Below are 16334 nucleotides of genomic sequence, written 5' to 3'. Positions count from 1 at the left end.
TAATAAAATCTCTATTACATGCTGCAGTGATTTTTCCATGAATCAGGTTTCTTTCTTTAGTTCTCACTTCTTAAGAGATCTAATTTAGGGGGGCTTGTGGGGCTTTTCCATCATTTCAAAACATATCCAGTCCAATGCTGAAATACATGCATTTGGCAGAGATATGGCTCTATTTGTCCATTTTATAGAGAGTCCACAATGTTTGCAGAGATTATTCTATGATGAGAGAATCCTACTGCATTGAGCAGGGAAATCTCTTTCCATAATTTGCAGCATTTCCTCCACTTTTAGAGGCAGTAACTTCAATAGTCGCATCTTCAACAGATCCTGAAGAAAATACATTAAGACAAGGTTACTCCAAAATAGTCTTAGAACAAGTAGTCATATATAACTCTAAACTCTTATTTGAAGTCAGTCTTAAAAGTATTTCTTCTCATGTTTAACAGCCAATTGAGACCAAATTAAAAGACCCATCAAGTCAACACCTGATCTCCAAGAGGGACCATGTCAAACATATAAGTAATACCTCTTCAGGATATCATCTCAACAGCACCTACTGCCCCAGGTCTTCCTGGGCCAAATATACTATCTTTGTGTCTCTTCTGTTTTTATCTGTCACACTGCCCCATGTCAAATAACCCCATCCTTCAGTTACACAGCATGTGACAACACATTGGCGCTTGCTTTGTCTTTAGAGAGGCATTGCCTTGGTACCTTTTCCATACCACTTCTCACTGTATAGACCTCCAAAATCTTTTATACTCTGCATCTCTTTTCAGGCTCAAGGATCCTAATCTACATATTATTTCTTTAATAGGATCCTTTAATAGAAACATTCCATATCTTGAGAATTCTCACCCTTCCCATTCACTTTTACTACATCTATATAATTTCTAAGATAGGAAATGGGAACAGCATATAGTATTCCATTAATAACTTCAAAAAGTTACTAATGCCAAGAACCAGAAAACTATAAAAATGACAAGAATGCATTAATAGTTCCTGTAACAAACTTCCTTATTTAGGAAACAGTTAATTTTCTAAACACTTGCAATGTTGCTTTTTTTATGTTAAGAGAACTTTGAAGTTAGTAACTTGGGAAACTTTTTTTTTTTTTTTTTTCTCTAATGGCCAGTATGGTGTGTTTTTTTTTTTTCTGTTTTTTGTTTCATTTGTTTGCTTTGTTTTGGTTTTTGTGTGTGTGATGGTGGTGGTTTTTCCCCCTTCTCTCTCTTGATAATATCTGCCCAAACATGTTTAACCCGTTTGGTTAAATTCATAAATACCTCCAGATGGGAAGAGGATTTGGTCTATCAGTAAGAAATGAACTGATTCATATGGCTGTTTATGAGAAGGTATTACCTCCAAAGGTAATGCAGGGTTTCCTTTTGAAGTTCATTGAACTTCAAAAGGAAACCCTGCATTACCTTTGGAGGTGCAACCGCTGAAAGTTAAAATCATAGAGTTTTGTTATAATGTGTAACATAACTTTAATACGCTCCTGGTTTGGTTCCTTCTGAATTACAGCTACTAATGCAACTGTACCAAAGTTCATTTACTGTAGCATTAGAAATTGCTGTTTACTTGGAAGAACTTGTAACAAAGCACTCTATATATCTGCCTTTATCGGAAACAATAAACCATAGATTATTTCTAATTAAAATCAATTACAAGACTAGAAACATTCAAAAATAATGTTTTTGAATAAAATATTTTATTTGAACAAAATAAGTTCATTACAACAAAACCACATCTATGTATACATTTTGAAAGTAGGACCATCTACAGAGATAGCATATTACCTACTGAACTCAGTACCTACAGCTGCCATAACCTTTAGATGAAAAAGATTAGGCATGGTCATTTCAGCTGTAATTTCTTCCCTGAAAATATGGACCTCTGTCAATTCTAAATCCATTTAAGGAAAAAAAAGAAATCTGAAAAGGGAAGAATGACTCATTTTCAACAGCCTGTTTTCGAATTGCAGAAATAGTTAATAATAAACCAAATAGCAGTACCAAATCTTTTCAAGCTTGCTGCTGTTCTTTTCCGCCTTCTGCAAGTTTTCTATTCAGCAATAGTCATCTAAATGCTATTTCCCTACTGCTAAAACTTCCGCTTAAGAAAATTCTGTGGCTGTTATGAAAAAAAGATGATTTCCACATGAACTTTCCAGTAACCAACAGTAGCTTCAAGATTTAGTCTCAAGGAGCAGCAGAGAAAGCTGACCTTGTACACAGTGAATCAGAACTGCAGGATGTTCAGAATCCTTGTATAGTTCGGACACTTAGTGCAAAATTGTTTTTACAATTCCTTCAGAAAAGGACTTCTTTACATAGTGAAGTGAAAGCTCGACTTCCTACCCCTAACCTCCAATTTCAAGGAATTAAGCATGTTTTTCTTCCTAACAAAGAGTAACGCATTAAAACTTAAACAGGGGAAGTTTAGATTGGATATGAGGAAATTCTTTCCTCTTAGGGTGGTGAGGCCCTGGAATAGGTTGCCCAGGGAGGTTGTGAATGTTCCATCCCTGGCAGTGTTCAAGACCAGGTTGGACAAGGCCTTGGGTGAAATGGTTTAGTGTGAGGTGTCCCTGCCCATGGCAGGGGGGTTGGAACTAGATGATCTTAAGGTCCTTTCCAACCCTAACTATTCTATGATTCTATGCCATATTATATTATTATTATACACTAGGGATACTTTGAAAGGCTTGATGATCTTCAAATCATGCTCCACAGTCAGACCTAGATACTGTCTTTGCACACTGAATAGTAGCACATCTTTTTCAGATGACTGAGGTTCAAGACAAGTAGTTCAACTACTGATTACATTTATGGCTTCAAACTGTAAGCTACAACTCTGCCTCTAAGTTAAGTAAACAGAAGTCAGCATTTCACCTTTTTTTGTTGCCATTCTCCAAGAAAGAAATGTTCCATGTTGCTGAAGAGGGAGCTTCCCCTCACAAGAGCTCAATGCAGGTCATGGTTAAAGGCTATTTCATTAGCCTATACTTACTTATGGTAGCATTTAGAGTTGCTGCCAGGACCAGTAACTCTTCATCAGTAACTGATCTTCAGTATCAGTTCAGAACCTCACGGATTCTATGCTTGTATCCTGCCAGACCTTGCAGTGAGGTCTCCACATGCCAACTCCACCACACTCACCCTTACTCTACTCCAGCCGTCCCTTTCCATTCTTAGACGTCCAGAGGAAGTGTCCTGCCTAATCAAACTGGGGCCGTCTCTCTCTGTTTCTATCTTCACCTGGGTGGAGAAAGATTCCCCACAACTTTTTCAAGTGGTTTAACAGAACAAGTTTTGAATGGAACCTCAGGTAAGAGCTTTCTCAAGGTCTAGACAAGCTTAACGTTCCTGCCTGGCCCCAGCTTCCCTTCCCCGGTGCCCGCCAGGGACCGGCCTCCTCCCACCTCTCACCTGCCGGAGTCGGCAGGGCGGTCTCGCGGGTCCCCGGCGCGCTGCAGCTCCAGGCCAGCGGCGGAGGCAGCGCGGGAGCGCGGCGCTGAAGCGAAGGTGTTGGAGAGTCGGAGGCTGAAGCCGTGAACCAGCCGCCGCAGCAGGCTGTCACTGCGGACCTTGGGCGGCGCCAGCCCCACGTCGTCGCGCAGCTCCTCCAGAGGCACCTCCAGGTTGCCCGCGTACCAGAACACCCACCAGATGAGGCTGAGGAAGATGCCGATGCCGCCCGCGTAGATCAGCAGGTCGGAGAAGAACACGTCGGCGAACACGCCTGCCAGCAGCACCGCCAGGCCCAGCGCGTCGAAGGCCAACGCCAGCCAGAAGGCGGCCACGCAGCGGCCGAGCCCGCCGGGGGCCGCCATGGCGGGGAGCGGCGCCGCCGCCTCGGGCCTCCCGCACCTGAGGGGAGGGCGGGGCCGCACCTAAGGGGACGTCCTGAGGCCACGCCCCCTCCTGCACCTGCGCACGGGGCCACGCCCTCTGGCGGTGGGCCTCTCGACATGCTCCGGCGGCCGCTGAGGCGAAAGGCGGGAACGCCACCGCCCTCAGCACCGGTCCCGCGGAGAGCCCCGGCTGCCGGCACCGAGCAGGCGCTGCCCGCCTTGTCCTAAGCCGCCCTAGGGGTGGCTGGCATCTTGTTTGCTGAGACCCGGTTCCTACAGCTGGCCTTCCCCCACCAGCGGTGTTGGGCGCCCTCTGACAGGCCTTCCTCCTGCCTCTGCCTGGGGAGGTGGCTGGCACAGCTGGCTCTTCCTCAGGTGCTGCTCCACTTCATGAGAGAATAGCAGGAGCAGCTGTTGAAGAGCAGCTGTAGTGACTGCCAGTGTCCTGGAGCTGAAGTATCCCTTCCAAGCAGGGGTCACAGACGCAGCTGGACCCAGTTGCAGTTGAGGCAGTGTGACCTTGTGAAGGGGTAAGGTCCGTGCTGTAGTTTGCTCAGACAGCCTAGAATGGTGGCACTTCACAAAGGTGGTCTCAAGATGAGTGTACATCTTGCAGGCCTCCACCCATGCAAGAGTAGGCAGCCATTATAGTGGGCAACGGAGATTTGCAAGACAGTTATAATGGCATCTGCAAAGTCATACAGACTATGTCCTTGAGGAAGTTGGCTTAAAAAGAATAGTCAGAATAGAGCTTGAGGTTGACAAGCAGGGAACTAGTGAATGCAAGATGAAAAATCCAGCAAGTAAAACAGTTATGTAAAAGGCAAGATACATATTTCAGTTCACTCATGTCATTTAGTGACCTGGTACATCCCTTAACACTCCTAAGTCCTCAAGGCCAAGAACTACATTTGCCTGCTGGCTCTCTTGCACATATTCTCATGATGCCCTTATATCTAAAACAGATTGTTTAACAATGGTAAACCACACTGTTCCAGTAATTAGAAATATTAAGCCAAAGGGAAGTCTGACAGGCCTAAGAGCATATGCAGCTTCCACGTATGTGTGGAAGTACAGCGTGAAAATGATACTGCTGAGGAAGACTATTCCTCCAATGCCAGTGAGTGCTATTGGTTTACTATTAGACTCAACTCCTATCACAGCATTTGGTTCACTTATCACTGCTCCTACTGAACACTAAAAAAAAAAAAAAAATATCAAGACTAGGTAAAGCCACTTCTTGATTAGTGACTGCCTGTGTTACTGACATTATTCCATAAAAGCTTTGGAAAACACAAGCTAAAATCCTCTTAAAATAGTTAAAATCATTCTAAGCACTTAAAGAGTAAAATATCTTTCATTTCACTTCTACCTTGAGAAAAACTGCGGTACCAAAAAGCCTATGTTCCCATTCTTCCTGATTATTTTGGGGTATCTATTGGTTTTTAAAGTTTAAACTTAGCCTCAGTAAAACACGTCTGGTTCCACTTCTGGCTCACATTATGACATTAAATAACCTAACTTTTTCCCTCTCACAAGTGTAAGAGAAAGTTGTCCAAGTTTGAGTGAAGTTCATAAAGCTGCTTAGTTTATAGGAGTTTATTCCATTAGAATAAAAATAGTTCTCAGGAAGTCAAGCTAATTTTAGGATTACAGCCTGATGGTAGTAGGAATTCTAATAATCATATACAACCCTAGAAGAAATAACCATGACTATTTTGCTTAATCTGAAGATTGGTAGAGTGAGAAGGCAGATCTAATTACAACAGAATAGCAAACACTCAAGGAATTCTAAACAGAAATCATTATTAGTAACCTTAAACAAGAATATTTAGAAAAAGAGCTATTTAAGTCATAGTTCTAGCACTGACACTCTTATTGTGTACACCAAACATCTCTCCCTAGGGCACAAGATGTAATAAACTCACAAAATGAGTTTGAAAGTAAGCTTATTTTCTCTGCCTCCCTCCTCTACCACAAAACCGCCTTGTATTGTCATCCCGAGAAGGATACGAATTATACAGTGAGCAACAATTTGATTATTCTGCAAAATTTCAAATCTATCACCTTTCAGTTTGGCAAAGTATCTTTTTCATGCCTTTATAGGACTGGTTCACACGGCTGGGCAGACCTGAATTCATACAGCCTCTGGTGGTTTTCAGATGGAAGAAAACAGAATTGTGACCAGCAGCCAGGGATCTCCTCAACTGAAATAAAGCCCAAAAGTGAAGGTAAGGAGATTTTGCTTAATGTCATAAAGTATAAATGGTCAAAGCATACAGTGATAAAATTGTCTGTGCTTTAAAACAAACCAAACCAGAAAACCCAACACACAAATAACCCTAGGCAAAAATAGCTAAAAATAACATTAAAAGTGGCTTGTTATCAGGCTACAGACTTAAATGTCTGGAATAAGATTGATAGATATCAACTTGCTTTCATTATATTGAACAATTTAAGAAAAAATAGTAGCAGCTATTTCACATTTTAAATCCCATGTTGAACAGATTGCTGCTTTTGGTATGCATGCATCTTGCTTCAGTCCTTGCCTGTTTCACTACTAAGCTGTGCTTCAGGAAAGTATCAATTACAAAATATCTCAGCTTTTTTCCCCTGGAATAGTCCCCTCCCTGCCCTTTGACACTTAAAAGAATTTTAATGCTTTTAGTTGGGGCCAGGAAAAGATGAAAAGGTAAAGAAATACAGCCAATTTGAGTTTATTTACTCCAGCTCATCAGTCAGAAGGAAATATAACTGAATCATTACAGGTCTCAGTAAAAAAAAAAACAAAAAAAAACCCTCTTAGCATGAGATTTTCTTAAGGGTTTCTACTTCATCAATATATTTTTTACTAAATGATGCCAGTGAATGACTACATAAAATGTATTACAACAGACAACACCTCATTATGTCTGTAGCTTGCGCACTTTCTTTGATGCTTGCTTCGGTGTTTTTGAAGACTTCTTGGCTGACTGGATCGATTTGCCAGCTTTGGATGTTGCAAAAGACTTTGCTTCAGGTTTTTTGGTAGTCTTTTTCATCTCTTTTACTGCTTCCTTTGGCATGCTGAGCTGCTTGGGTTTTTTCTGTTTTGTCTGCAAGTCTGCACACTCTTCTGCAGCTTCATGTTTTGGAGTCTTGAGAGCTGGAGGTTGTTTCTTTCTCTTACCAAGGGGTGTTTTCATTTTCTTGACCATGCTATCACCTTTTTCTAGACTTGGTTCCACTGCCTGTATTTAAGACACATAAGTTAACCTTCCACCTAAGAAACATCTTTACATTTTTTCCAGGAAGCAGCATTAATGAAATCTATTATAAAAGACAAATGCTTTTTATTAACTGAACAGTGCCCTAGCCGAAATAATGTGTTCACATTTCACTCTGGAAGCAGAAGGTGAAACACAACTAAGTCATAAAAATAATAAGAAAAAAAAAAGAAAAAAGTAAGTAAACAGATTTGACAGATGCAAGGATCCTCCTGACCAGTTAAGTCGCTCTCCTCTGCTAGCTTAAAACCACAGTCCTCCTCTTGACATATTTCCAGGCTTAATAGACTGGGTAGCGATCAGATCTATTGGAAGTTCAGCTGTACACACACAGAGAATGACACTATGCCCAGTATTCCTTGGAGTTCATCATGTGTTCCCAAACGGCCCTCATGAAAGAGGGCTGCTGTCACCAGGACAGTTCATACAGTCAAACTCTATTTGTAATTGTCACTGGTCTCTGGAAACAGGACTCTGGCAATCACATCACATGCACTAATGTAGGCCTGTCATACATGAGTGCAGCTTGAACCTGTATGAGGTTTTTTGGCAGGCTTGCACATAATCATAATTTTCATGGGGTATTCCTGAAGTAGCACATAGTTAGAGTTCAAGGATATGTCCCAATCACAAATGCAGTACAACTAATTTGAATTTCTAAATGTTACTGTTTTATTAATCCAAGTATCTTTTCCAGATATTTGTTAAAATTGAGTATAATCAGCCTGGGAGTTTTGCAGACATGTTAATGACACGATCCACATTATCTCCTGCAACAGTTAAGTCCATAGAGTACTTCATACAAGCTGCCAGCTCTCAATTTGTATTATGTGATTGTTACGTTGCATATTACTGTCTGTAAGAGGGGGTAACTAAAAAAAAAAAAAGAAATACTTATATATTAAAAAAACCCTAAGCCCAAAGCAAACTAACCACCTTCCCAAAGCACCCCCTTATACACTCAACAGTCGCTTTCATGATATAGTCACAAAAAATCCAGTTTACTTCAAGCATATTAACACACACTGATCCCCAAGAAGCAATAGAAGATTTAAACAGTTCAAAACCTTTACTTTTAACTGAACTGGGAGTTTCTAGATATTATTAAATAATTACCTTCAGTTCAGCTAAGCTCGTTATTTCCATAGGCACAAGTTGAGGAATTTCTTCATCATTATGATCACCTGCTTCTTGGACAACTCCTACTTTCTCTTTTACCACAGGCTCCTGAGCAGCAGCAGCGGCATTAATTTCAGTTGTTGAAGTGACTTGACCTGAATTCTGTTTTTTAGCTGACTTCTTTGGTTTCTTGCTCATTCTCTTCTAAAATTAATTGGAAGTATATCTCAGACAAATCCCCAAGTATACATTTTTAAAAGTATAATTGTTTTAATATGGTTAAGACAGTCTAGCAACATTAGTTTAAACAGTGTGGTTGAATAGATTTAGACTTGTCAATCATATGTAAAATACTTCCAGCAGTTTACTAGAAAAAGCTCAGAAGTAAGTGAACAATAATGTAAAGATTACAGTCTTTGAGTATATATGCTCCAAATCCATTTTACACAAAAGCACGTAACAAGCAGAACTTAGTACAGAGGAATAACTAATTATTTACTATCTTTTTTAAAGTATGGGAGGGCCCCCCCCATCCATACAAGTGTATGAGCTTGTGGATTATTCAGATGCCACTGATTAGCCAACAAATAATGGTGCATATTCTGAATCCATGTATATATTAATGAATATATTTTCAGAAGGCAAATATAAACAAACAATACAAGGAGAAGTTTCAAGACTGAATCTCAGATCCCTAAAGTTTAGGGCTAGAAATGCTCAACTTATTTATTTCCAGTTTGCCTTCCAATCTGTCCGGAAGATTCCACCATTCATTGTATTACCGATTATTCGAAGCACATAAAGCCAGGAGCACCTAACCCATTTGTAGCCACAAATGCCTGGAAACAACTGTTAAAACTTTTAAACCCAACACATTAGACACTATAATGCATAGAAGCAAGCCAAAGAACTGGTTGTTCCACTAAGATTTTACAGGAAGTATGAAGAAGTTTTTGTTTACCTTTACTTCCTTTTTCCTGAGAGACGGCTGGCTGTCAAGCTCATCCAAGTTGGAGAGATTTGCAGTGTAAATCGGCAGCGCAACTGACTTAAGTGTTTTGAGGTGAAGAATTTTCACATTTTTCCAGTTCTGCAACAACAAAACCAGTACATGATGTAGAAAGAATAAGGCTGAATTATAAACATACTTGGTTTTAATACAATCAACCTGCAGTACCTTTGGTAACTTCTTAGCAATCACCTCAGCTGCTGCAACGATATTATCTAGTATCGCATTCACTTTCATTCCAGTGTGACCTACACGTGCTGTACTGAAAGAAATTAATAGTAATATTTATATGTGGACAAAATAAACATGCTTTAAGTTACTTGGTTTTAGGCATACCTAGAAACTAAAAGCACCTGTTTATGTGCAATTAACTTTCATGAAGGATAGCTGGCTACTGCAGAAGTCTTTTGTAGTAAAACTTAGAACAGATTTACCTGTCTTAACATTTCTGTATTTGGTCATGCAACTTGTGCCTTATATTACTAAGCATATTCATAGAATCAAAGAACTAAGATCCTTCAAGATCATCAAGTCCAAGTGTTACCCCAGGCTTGCCAAGTCCACCACTAAACAATATCACTAAGGGCTCATCAACGCAATCCCTGAACACTTCCAGGGACTGCAATTTCATCACTTCTCTGGGCAGCCTGTTCCAATGCCTGGCTACCTTTTTGGTGAAGAAGTTGTTCTTATCCAATCTAAACCTCCCCTGGTGCAGCTTGAGGCCATTTCCTCTTGTCCTATCACTTGCCACTTGCAAGAAGAGATCAGCCACTTTCTCACTTCACCCTCCTTTCAGGCAGTTGTAGAGAGCACAACCCCATTTCCCTCATTATTTTCCTTCCTACTGCCAATTTAGACCTTTTTAGGTGTGCAATAAATGAAAAACGTGTTACAAAAAATAGAGTATTTTGTAAGGAGATTTTATCTAATTTAACAGTAATATTTTTCTAAGATTGTACATGCTGTTTGTCAGTGACTGGTGCTTGGAAAGTCCTGAGGCATAAAGAAAAGGAGACAAAAAGTAAAGTTTTACAGTAAAACTGCTCATTAAGTGGAGCTACTTTCTTTATACACATTAAGGTTCAAAATGGCCCATATCTGGAGTAGTGACCCTTAACCTCTTTTACTCACATCTTAATGGAATAAAAGAAATTCACTTAAAGTTTCTACAGTTAAGATACAACCATCCTTCAAGGGAAGTATTAATCTGCTCATACTTACTAACAGCACCCTTTGTTGGTCACTGGGAGTGTAGTCCCCTGGATGTGTTTTTGTAGTTCCTTAGCAAGATTTTTGGCTTTCAGGTTAACAGATAAAGGTACCCTAAAAAAGAGATGGGGGTAATTTAGAAAACACAACAACCAAACCCCCAATAAAAATTAAAACCAAACATACAAACCCAAAACCAAACCAAACCAATCTCCTCCCCAAGCCCACCCTACCAAAACTTTACCAAGAAGAATCTAACCTTCAAAAAAAAAAAAAAGGCAAAATGGATATACAGAATTTAAAGACCTACTTTTTCCTTTCATAAAAGTGTTTTCCTAGATGTGAGGGCAAGAGCCTTCTAATTCGGTCATCAGACAGAAAAAGATCAAATCTGTTCAGGAGGCGACGCTTTGCTTCAAACATTTTATACTCTTTTTTGAGAGTTTTGTATGAGATGATCTGCAACACATGTTACACAATTAATTTACTCCAGTTTAGTCCACACAACTGAAAACACAGCCTAGAACACTTCTTAGAACTGCACAGAACTGACTTCTGTAAGTGATGGTCTATCTTGGTGCACTTCTTTACAATGCTCAAGACTATCAGTAGGGAAAGGACACAGAACTTGTTTTAGGAACTGAATATGGATCTCCTGCACAGTAACTGCAAATCACCAATCAGAACTTCAGCACATGGTAACACCTAAATCAGGGTTAAAGACAATAAAATAATTTCCTAGTTACAAAGAATTTAAGTATTCTTTTACACTGCGAAGTTACCAGTTGCTTACCTGGCTAACGCTTCTGATCCCATGCTGGAGTAAAAGTTTCTTGTACAGATTCTCAGTCTGTTCTGCTGATAAATTTGGTTCATCCTTTGTGAACAGGCAAACCTCAGCTGTTTCTGGGCGAATGCCATGGGGCAGTGGTCTACAATGAGAACATGAGAGGGACAGGGAATGCCTAAGAGGAGAATGAAGTTTTTTCCAGAACTAGGTCTACCCTGCGAGGTCATTACTCCTTAACAGGCGCTACAGAGAAGCTGTGTATCTGGATTCTGGTCTTTGTTAAATGTCCTTGGTGGAACTTAGACACTCTTTAAAGCATCTAGAGCTGTAAAAGGAGAACATTCACATACAGGGCTCCAGCCAGATACACACACTGAATCCACCTGGCCTGCCAGGGGCCCTGAATTACAACACAGGTCCTGGGGAGAGGAAGAGTACCATCCTTTCTCCTTTCTTTACACCACGAATACATCCAGTAGTAAATATGCTTTTTCAGCGACAGATAAACAGGTGTAAACTTTCTCAGTATGGCACGGCTACAGTTTGGAAAAAAACTTGTAATTCATACTCGAATTGGGGCACCATAAGAAAGAGGAAAGGACCTTTCTAATGATTTGGTCGTGGCCTAGGACAAAAAAAGCTGTCGATTCCTTCTCTTGAGCTTCAGGACTGAAAGGCACACACCTTGCAAGTGACAGCCAACAGACGCGCTATTCTCTGCGTGCATGAAGCAGGCACAGCCAAGCCACCCTTCACCCGAATGCGGTGTGTGGTGTGGGTGTAAAGCAGCGGCCTCACAACCAGGCCCACTCCAATCACCCCCTGAAGCTCATTACGAGCACAGCGCGCTTTTCCAACCCAAAGGACACGAGCAGCCCGTGTCACTGCGGGGCCGAGGGCGCAACCCTTACATCCGGATAACCTGTGCCACCCGCGGGACCTTCCAGACCGTCACCAGCAGATGGAAGTTCTCGTTCTCGTTGAGGAGCAGCGGGCCTCCCTTGGATTTACTGCTGGCAAAAGCCAAGAGCGCTTCCACCGCCTTCTTCACCTGCAACGGTACCACACCGGCAGCAGCCGGGGTTAAAGCCAAGCATAGCACGGTCGACCACGCTCCCACCCACCTCCCCGCAGTACCTGTGCGCGATCCAGCCCGTACGCCATGCCTGCCACGTGCGGCCACCGCGCCTGCGCACACAGAGACTCCCGGGGCACGTACGGGGCCGGGAGCCCGCCCCCTTGCGCTCCACCCTGGGAGCGTGAGTGGTGTGCTAGCGCCTCCCCGTGGTGCGGAGGATCCGAGCTCTCCAGTTTCTTGCTGAGGGTGACAGTCCGGCTCTGACTTTATCCAGCTTTCCGCATCCTGGGACGCAGCTGAGCTAGACCCCAAATCACAGCATAATCCATCCCAACATGTGCTTGTTTGGTCTTTTGCTACTACTGTAGCAGTGGAAGCTCTTCTTGTTTGCCCCCGACATCCTGGCCTATTTCAATTGTAGGTTAGCTTTTATTCTCCTAAGTCAACCTCTATATGCCTCAGTAATATTTCTAGATACCTTCTTTGCAGCCTATCCCTGATTTTACCTCATGTCTTGCACTGGAATGCTGTTGTAAGGTCCCTGTTTAGCCAAGCCAGTCTTCTGAAGTCCAGGTGTCAAATACACATGAAGTCAGGAGTCTTAAGTCATTCACTCTGTTTTTTTTCCTGCTCTTTTTCTACTTAAGGCTTTAGTCCTTCTTGTTAGATGTCTTCAAACAAAATTAGTTGCTCTTTCAATGTGCCAGTACAAAGAGAAAGGAATTAAAATACCCTCCTCTTTTGACAAGCTGCTTTATGTAATGATTTATATTTTCATTCTGCTGGAAGTATTCATGAGCAACAATGGAATAGTTGATGGCTTCCAGACTTCCCCAGATTTAGGAAAGAACTATATGGTCATATATTGATATTAAAGTGAAAAAAAATATTAAGGAGTGAAAAAAAAGTACCCTTGAAAATGGAAGTTTGGATTTTCTATTTTGTGATTTATACAAATGAACAAAAGAAATTAGAAAGAAAAAGAAAAGCTGTCCTTTGTTGCCATGTAGTCATATAAAATATTGATCAGAGAAATTACCGACAGGCCAGGAACATGTGGAGTAGTCAAACAGGGCAGATTCATTAAAATCTTCTCAGCACGGGCAGAACTTGTGCAGATGATACCAGCTGTGGTGTTTTATAAGCTGATAATTGTATTAGCCTTGCTCCTACTTCTGCACAGGCTTTGCATATTTTAGAGCAGCCATGTTTTAATAAAACATCAGCATACTAGCGTGTCATGTTAAAACAAACCAGAAAAGTCAGATGAGTGGAACATCTTTCTGAAAATAAGCCGGAATAGTCTTGTAAGAGATAACTGAACAGTATGTTTGATGCCTGACTGTACTGGGTCAGCAGAGCATTAATAGGACAAAACTAGAGGGACTATTATTGGGACTCAAGTACAATTTTTTTACATATCAGTCTCATCCAAGTACATTTTTCTGCAACATTTAAGGTCTGACATGACTAAATTTTACTTGACGTGGTTTAACTGACTTAGTATGATCATTTTCTCTTGAAAGGTGTTTGACACAGCTCATACACAGCTGTCTTGGGTAAGTAGGTTAATCTCTGGATAAGAAATATTTCAGCTGAATACAGAATGCAATGAATATGAACTAGAGTGTGCTTTTAATCCAAGGTGCACAAATAGATAGTCTTACAAGGGAAATGAGGTTTGTCACTTTCATCACTGATGTCTATTGCTGAACACTAAACATATTCTACTGTAGCCCTCAATTTAACTTTCCTGATTATAAATGTATTTTCTCTTAACACATTTGTCACACTTACTCAAATGCTAAGATTTAAAATTACATAATTAGAAGCCATTCTACCTCATTACTTAAGAGGATGTTTCTATATACCCCTGCTTTTATACTTTCTCCTAGCAAAATGGAAGTACAAGTAGCAATTGTTCCTGCTATAAACAGGTCTTTCGAGGTTTAAGATGATTCCACTCCCAGGCTTGTGTTCCTCCAGGTTATTTGATGGCAGATGTCAAAATCCCAGGTCTCTACAAGTGTACTCCTTTCAACATAGCTAGCACAAAGAATACACAGAAATTAATCCAGGACTAAGCCCCTTACAAAATAGAGAATTTCCTTGGAGTTCAAGCACTAGCTCTCATTAGACTGTGCTCCTCTGCAATCCCAGTGTAAGCCTCTAGCTAAAATCTAATTAACTGTCACAGACATGGGTGCTCACAGTGCAAGTTACTCACTCAAAGACTACTTCAACAGAAGAATAGAGGCACCTGTCTTCATGACATGAGTGGCAGTTTTGTTAAAATCCTTTGCCTGTCACCAGTTCTACAGGCTTAACAGATGACAGGAGCACAGCCTCAAGTACCTTTTTTTCATTCAACAGTTTGTTTGTCGTATCTCTGTGGAGACAGTGTTCTCACAGGAGAATGGATAATTGGTACATAAACTTTGAAAATCCTGAAAGATACAACAAGGCCGTGAGAGGCCCAAGGAAGCTTAAGCAAGCAAGATAAGAAGAAGATGGAATTCACTGAGGTAATGAGAACTGTGGACTGTTGGCAAGCTTTCGAGGTCAAGTTCCCACACCTGTGCTTAACCAATTATATGCTAGTTGCAAAGGGTCTTCAAGACATGTATCCAATCATAATATGCCAAATCACTGTAAGTGCATGTAAGAAATAGTATTTAAGGGGTTAAGGCTTTGTAATAAATGGCTTTTTGTCTGATCATATTGATGTCTGACTGAGTCCATATATTTTCTGTGGCATATCTCTTATTACTCTTATTCAGAAGTATGTGAACTTTTTAGGTGTGTGTGTCTGAGGGGAGATGTAGAAAACCCCAATTTACATTGGAAATTAGACTTTTGTGGAAGGAAAGCCAAGGTAAGGATATGCACTACTAAAAGTTATATATACACACAACAGATTTGGGGGTTGTTAGCATAAATTTCAATTTTATATTAAAACCAGACTCCTTGCTAGCACTTCTCCAGAAGAAATGTTTTGTAATGTTTATAGTGTGTTAAAATAAACACAAGGAAAGAAACAGGTTTACAATATAAAATCTCCAATAGTAACTCCAATTTTGTTGGTATATTTTTTTTTACCAAATCCTCTATAGGGTATACAAAAACAACGGAGTAAGACCCTTTAACTATCAGTTCAGGAAGAAAACAGTCTTGCCTGGAGTACATTTCATCTGCTTTAACACCATCATTTGAACAGTCTGCATTAAGAACCAAAAAGCTAGAGTAACACAGAATCAAATAGTCGGGACATTGAAACAATCTTTTTTTCTTAGGTAATATTCAGTAATAAACACTTACAAAGACACATTTCTTGTAATTAACATAGTTTTTAATATACTGACTGGTGCTATATGTAGCCTAAACCAGAGGTTCTTCATTGAGCAATTTTCGCTGGGCTTTTTATGCCGCTGATAAATATTCGTAGAGAGGCATAAAATTTATGACCAGCAAATATCCCAGTGGATAAACCTCTTTACAGCAGCCATTTTTCTTACAACACTATTACACCATCATCAATAGGTTGTTGCTCAAGCTTACAAATTACTACCAGAGGAAGTGTCTCAGGAAACCGGTGACATGTTTGTGTTCCGGTTCCCTATTGTCTGCAAAGATGACCAAGGGAACTGGAATAGTTTCAGGTAGGTAGTTGATGGAATGTTAGTCAATTGGTGTACCCATTCCTCCACTTAGTGTGCTTCAGTTCTTGTAACTTGCACAAACAAGTCATTATTTTCCTGTTGCAGAATAATTAGTACTGCTGCACATTCAGATTTATTTTGTTTTACATTTAATTATTGTTACATATACCAAGGCTTTCAGTTCAAGGACATACAAGGTCTTAACTTATAGAATTTTAATTTATGTTTTTATAATTTACATCATGGCTATGCACTTCAGCCACATCTACACTACAAACTTTGGCCAACAATCAGGGAAATTAGATGTGATCCTCACCAGTACCACACTGCACACAGACTGCC

At 40.5% G+C, this 16334-nt stretch overlaps 2 protein-coding genes and 1 long non-coding RNA gene across 3 annotated transcripts in view; 1 reads left to right on the top strand and 2 right to left on the bottom strand.

Annotated features, from left to right (window-relative positions):
* Positions 1-94: 94 nt before the first annotated feature.
* LOC133279570 (transmembrane protein 238-like) lies at positions 95-3950 on the bottom strand. The gene is made up of 2 exons (XM_061473413.1): positions 3435-3950; positions 95-327 (listed from the first exon to the last, which is right to left on the bottom strand). The coding sequence occupies exons 1-2, from the start codon at positions 3836-3838 to the stop codon at positions 318-320; spliced, it is 414 nt and encodes a 137-aa protein (XP_061329397.1). The 5' UTR covers positions 3839-3950; the 3' UTR covers positions 95-317.
* A 2009-nt stretch (positions 3951-5959) lies between these two features.
* LOC133279624 (uncharacterized) overlaps positions 5960-16334 on the top strand; it is a 33850-nt gene continuing 23475 nt past the window's right edge. The window contains exons 1-3 of the long non-coding RNA XR_009746929.1: positions 5960-6090; positions 15133-15208; positions 15874-15992. This is a non-coding gene — a long non-coding RNA (uncharacterized LOC133279624). The remainder of the gene's footprint in view (positions 6091-15132; positions 15209-15873; positions 15993-16334) is intronic.
* RSL1D1 (ribosomal L1 domain containing 1) lies at positions 6561-12472 on the bottom strand. Its single transcript, XM_061473496.1, has 9 exons — positions 12393-12472; positions 12167-12306; positions 11259-11397; positions 10776-10924; positions 10478-10579; positions 9422-9515; positions 9206-9334; positions 8242-8448; positions 6561-7089 (listed from the first exon to the last, which is right to left on the bottom strand). The coding sequence occupies exons 1-9, from the start codon at positions 12417-12419 to the stop codon at positions 6766-6768; spliced, it is 1311 nt and encodes a 436-aa protein (XP_061329480.1). The 5' UTR covers positions 12420-12472; the 3' UTR covers positions 6561-6765.

Source organism: Pezoporus flaviventris, unplaced genomic scaffold, assembly GCF_033815535.1.
Source record: "Pezoporus flaviventris isolate CSIRO_AGI_PZ_B2104156 unplaced genomic scaffold, CSIRO_AGI_Pfla_v1 ptg000078l, whole genome shotgun sequence".
NCBI lineage: Eukaryota > Metazoa > Chordata > Aves > Psittaciformes > Psittacidae > Pezoporus > Pezoporus flaviventris.
The sequence above is the reverse complement of the archived record's forward strand: the minus strand, read 5'-3'. Positions and strand labels throughout refer to the sequence as shown.

What these genes read in the sequence shown, in the direction of transcription:
- RSL1D1 (XM_061473496.1), bottom strand. Translation starts at nt 12,419, where the DNA reads ATGGCGTACGGGCTGGATCGCGCACAG. An exon ending in CACTTTTATGAAAGGAAAAA is followed by an intron (nt 10,580 to 10,775) that starts GTAGGTCTTTAA and finishes TCTCTTTTTTAG; the next exon opens with GGTACCTTTATCTGTTAACC. An exon ending in TTGCTAAGAAGTTACCAAAG is followed by an intron (nt 9,335 to 9,421) that starts GTACTGCAGGTT and finishes TTGTTGTTGCAG; the next exon opens with AACTGGAAAAATGTGAAAAT.
- LOC133279570 (XM_061473413.1), bottom strand. Translation starts at nt 3,838, where the DNA reads ATGGCGGCCCCCGGCGGGCTCGGCCGCTGCGTGGCCGCCTTCTGGCTG.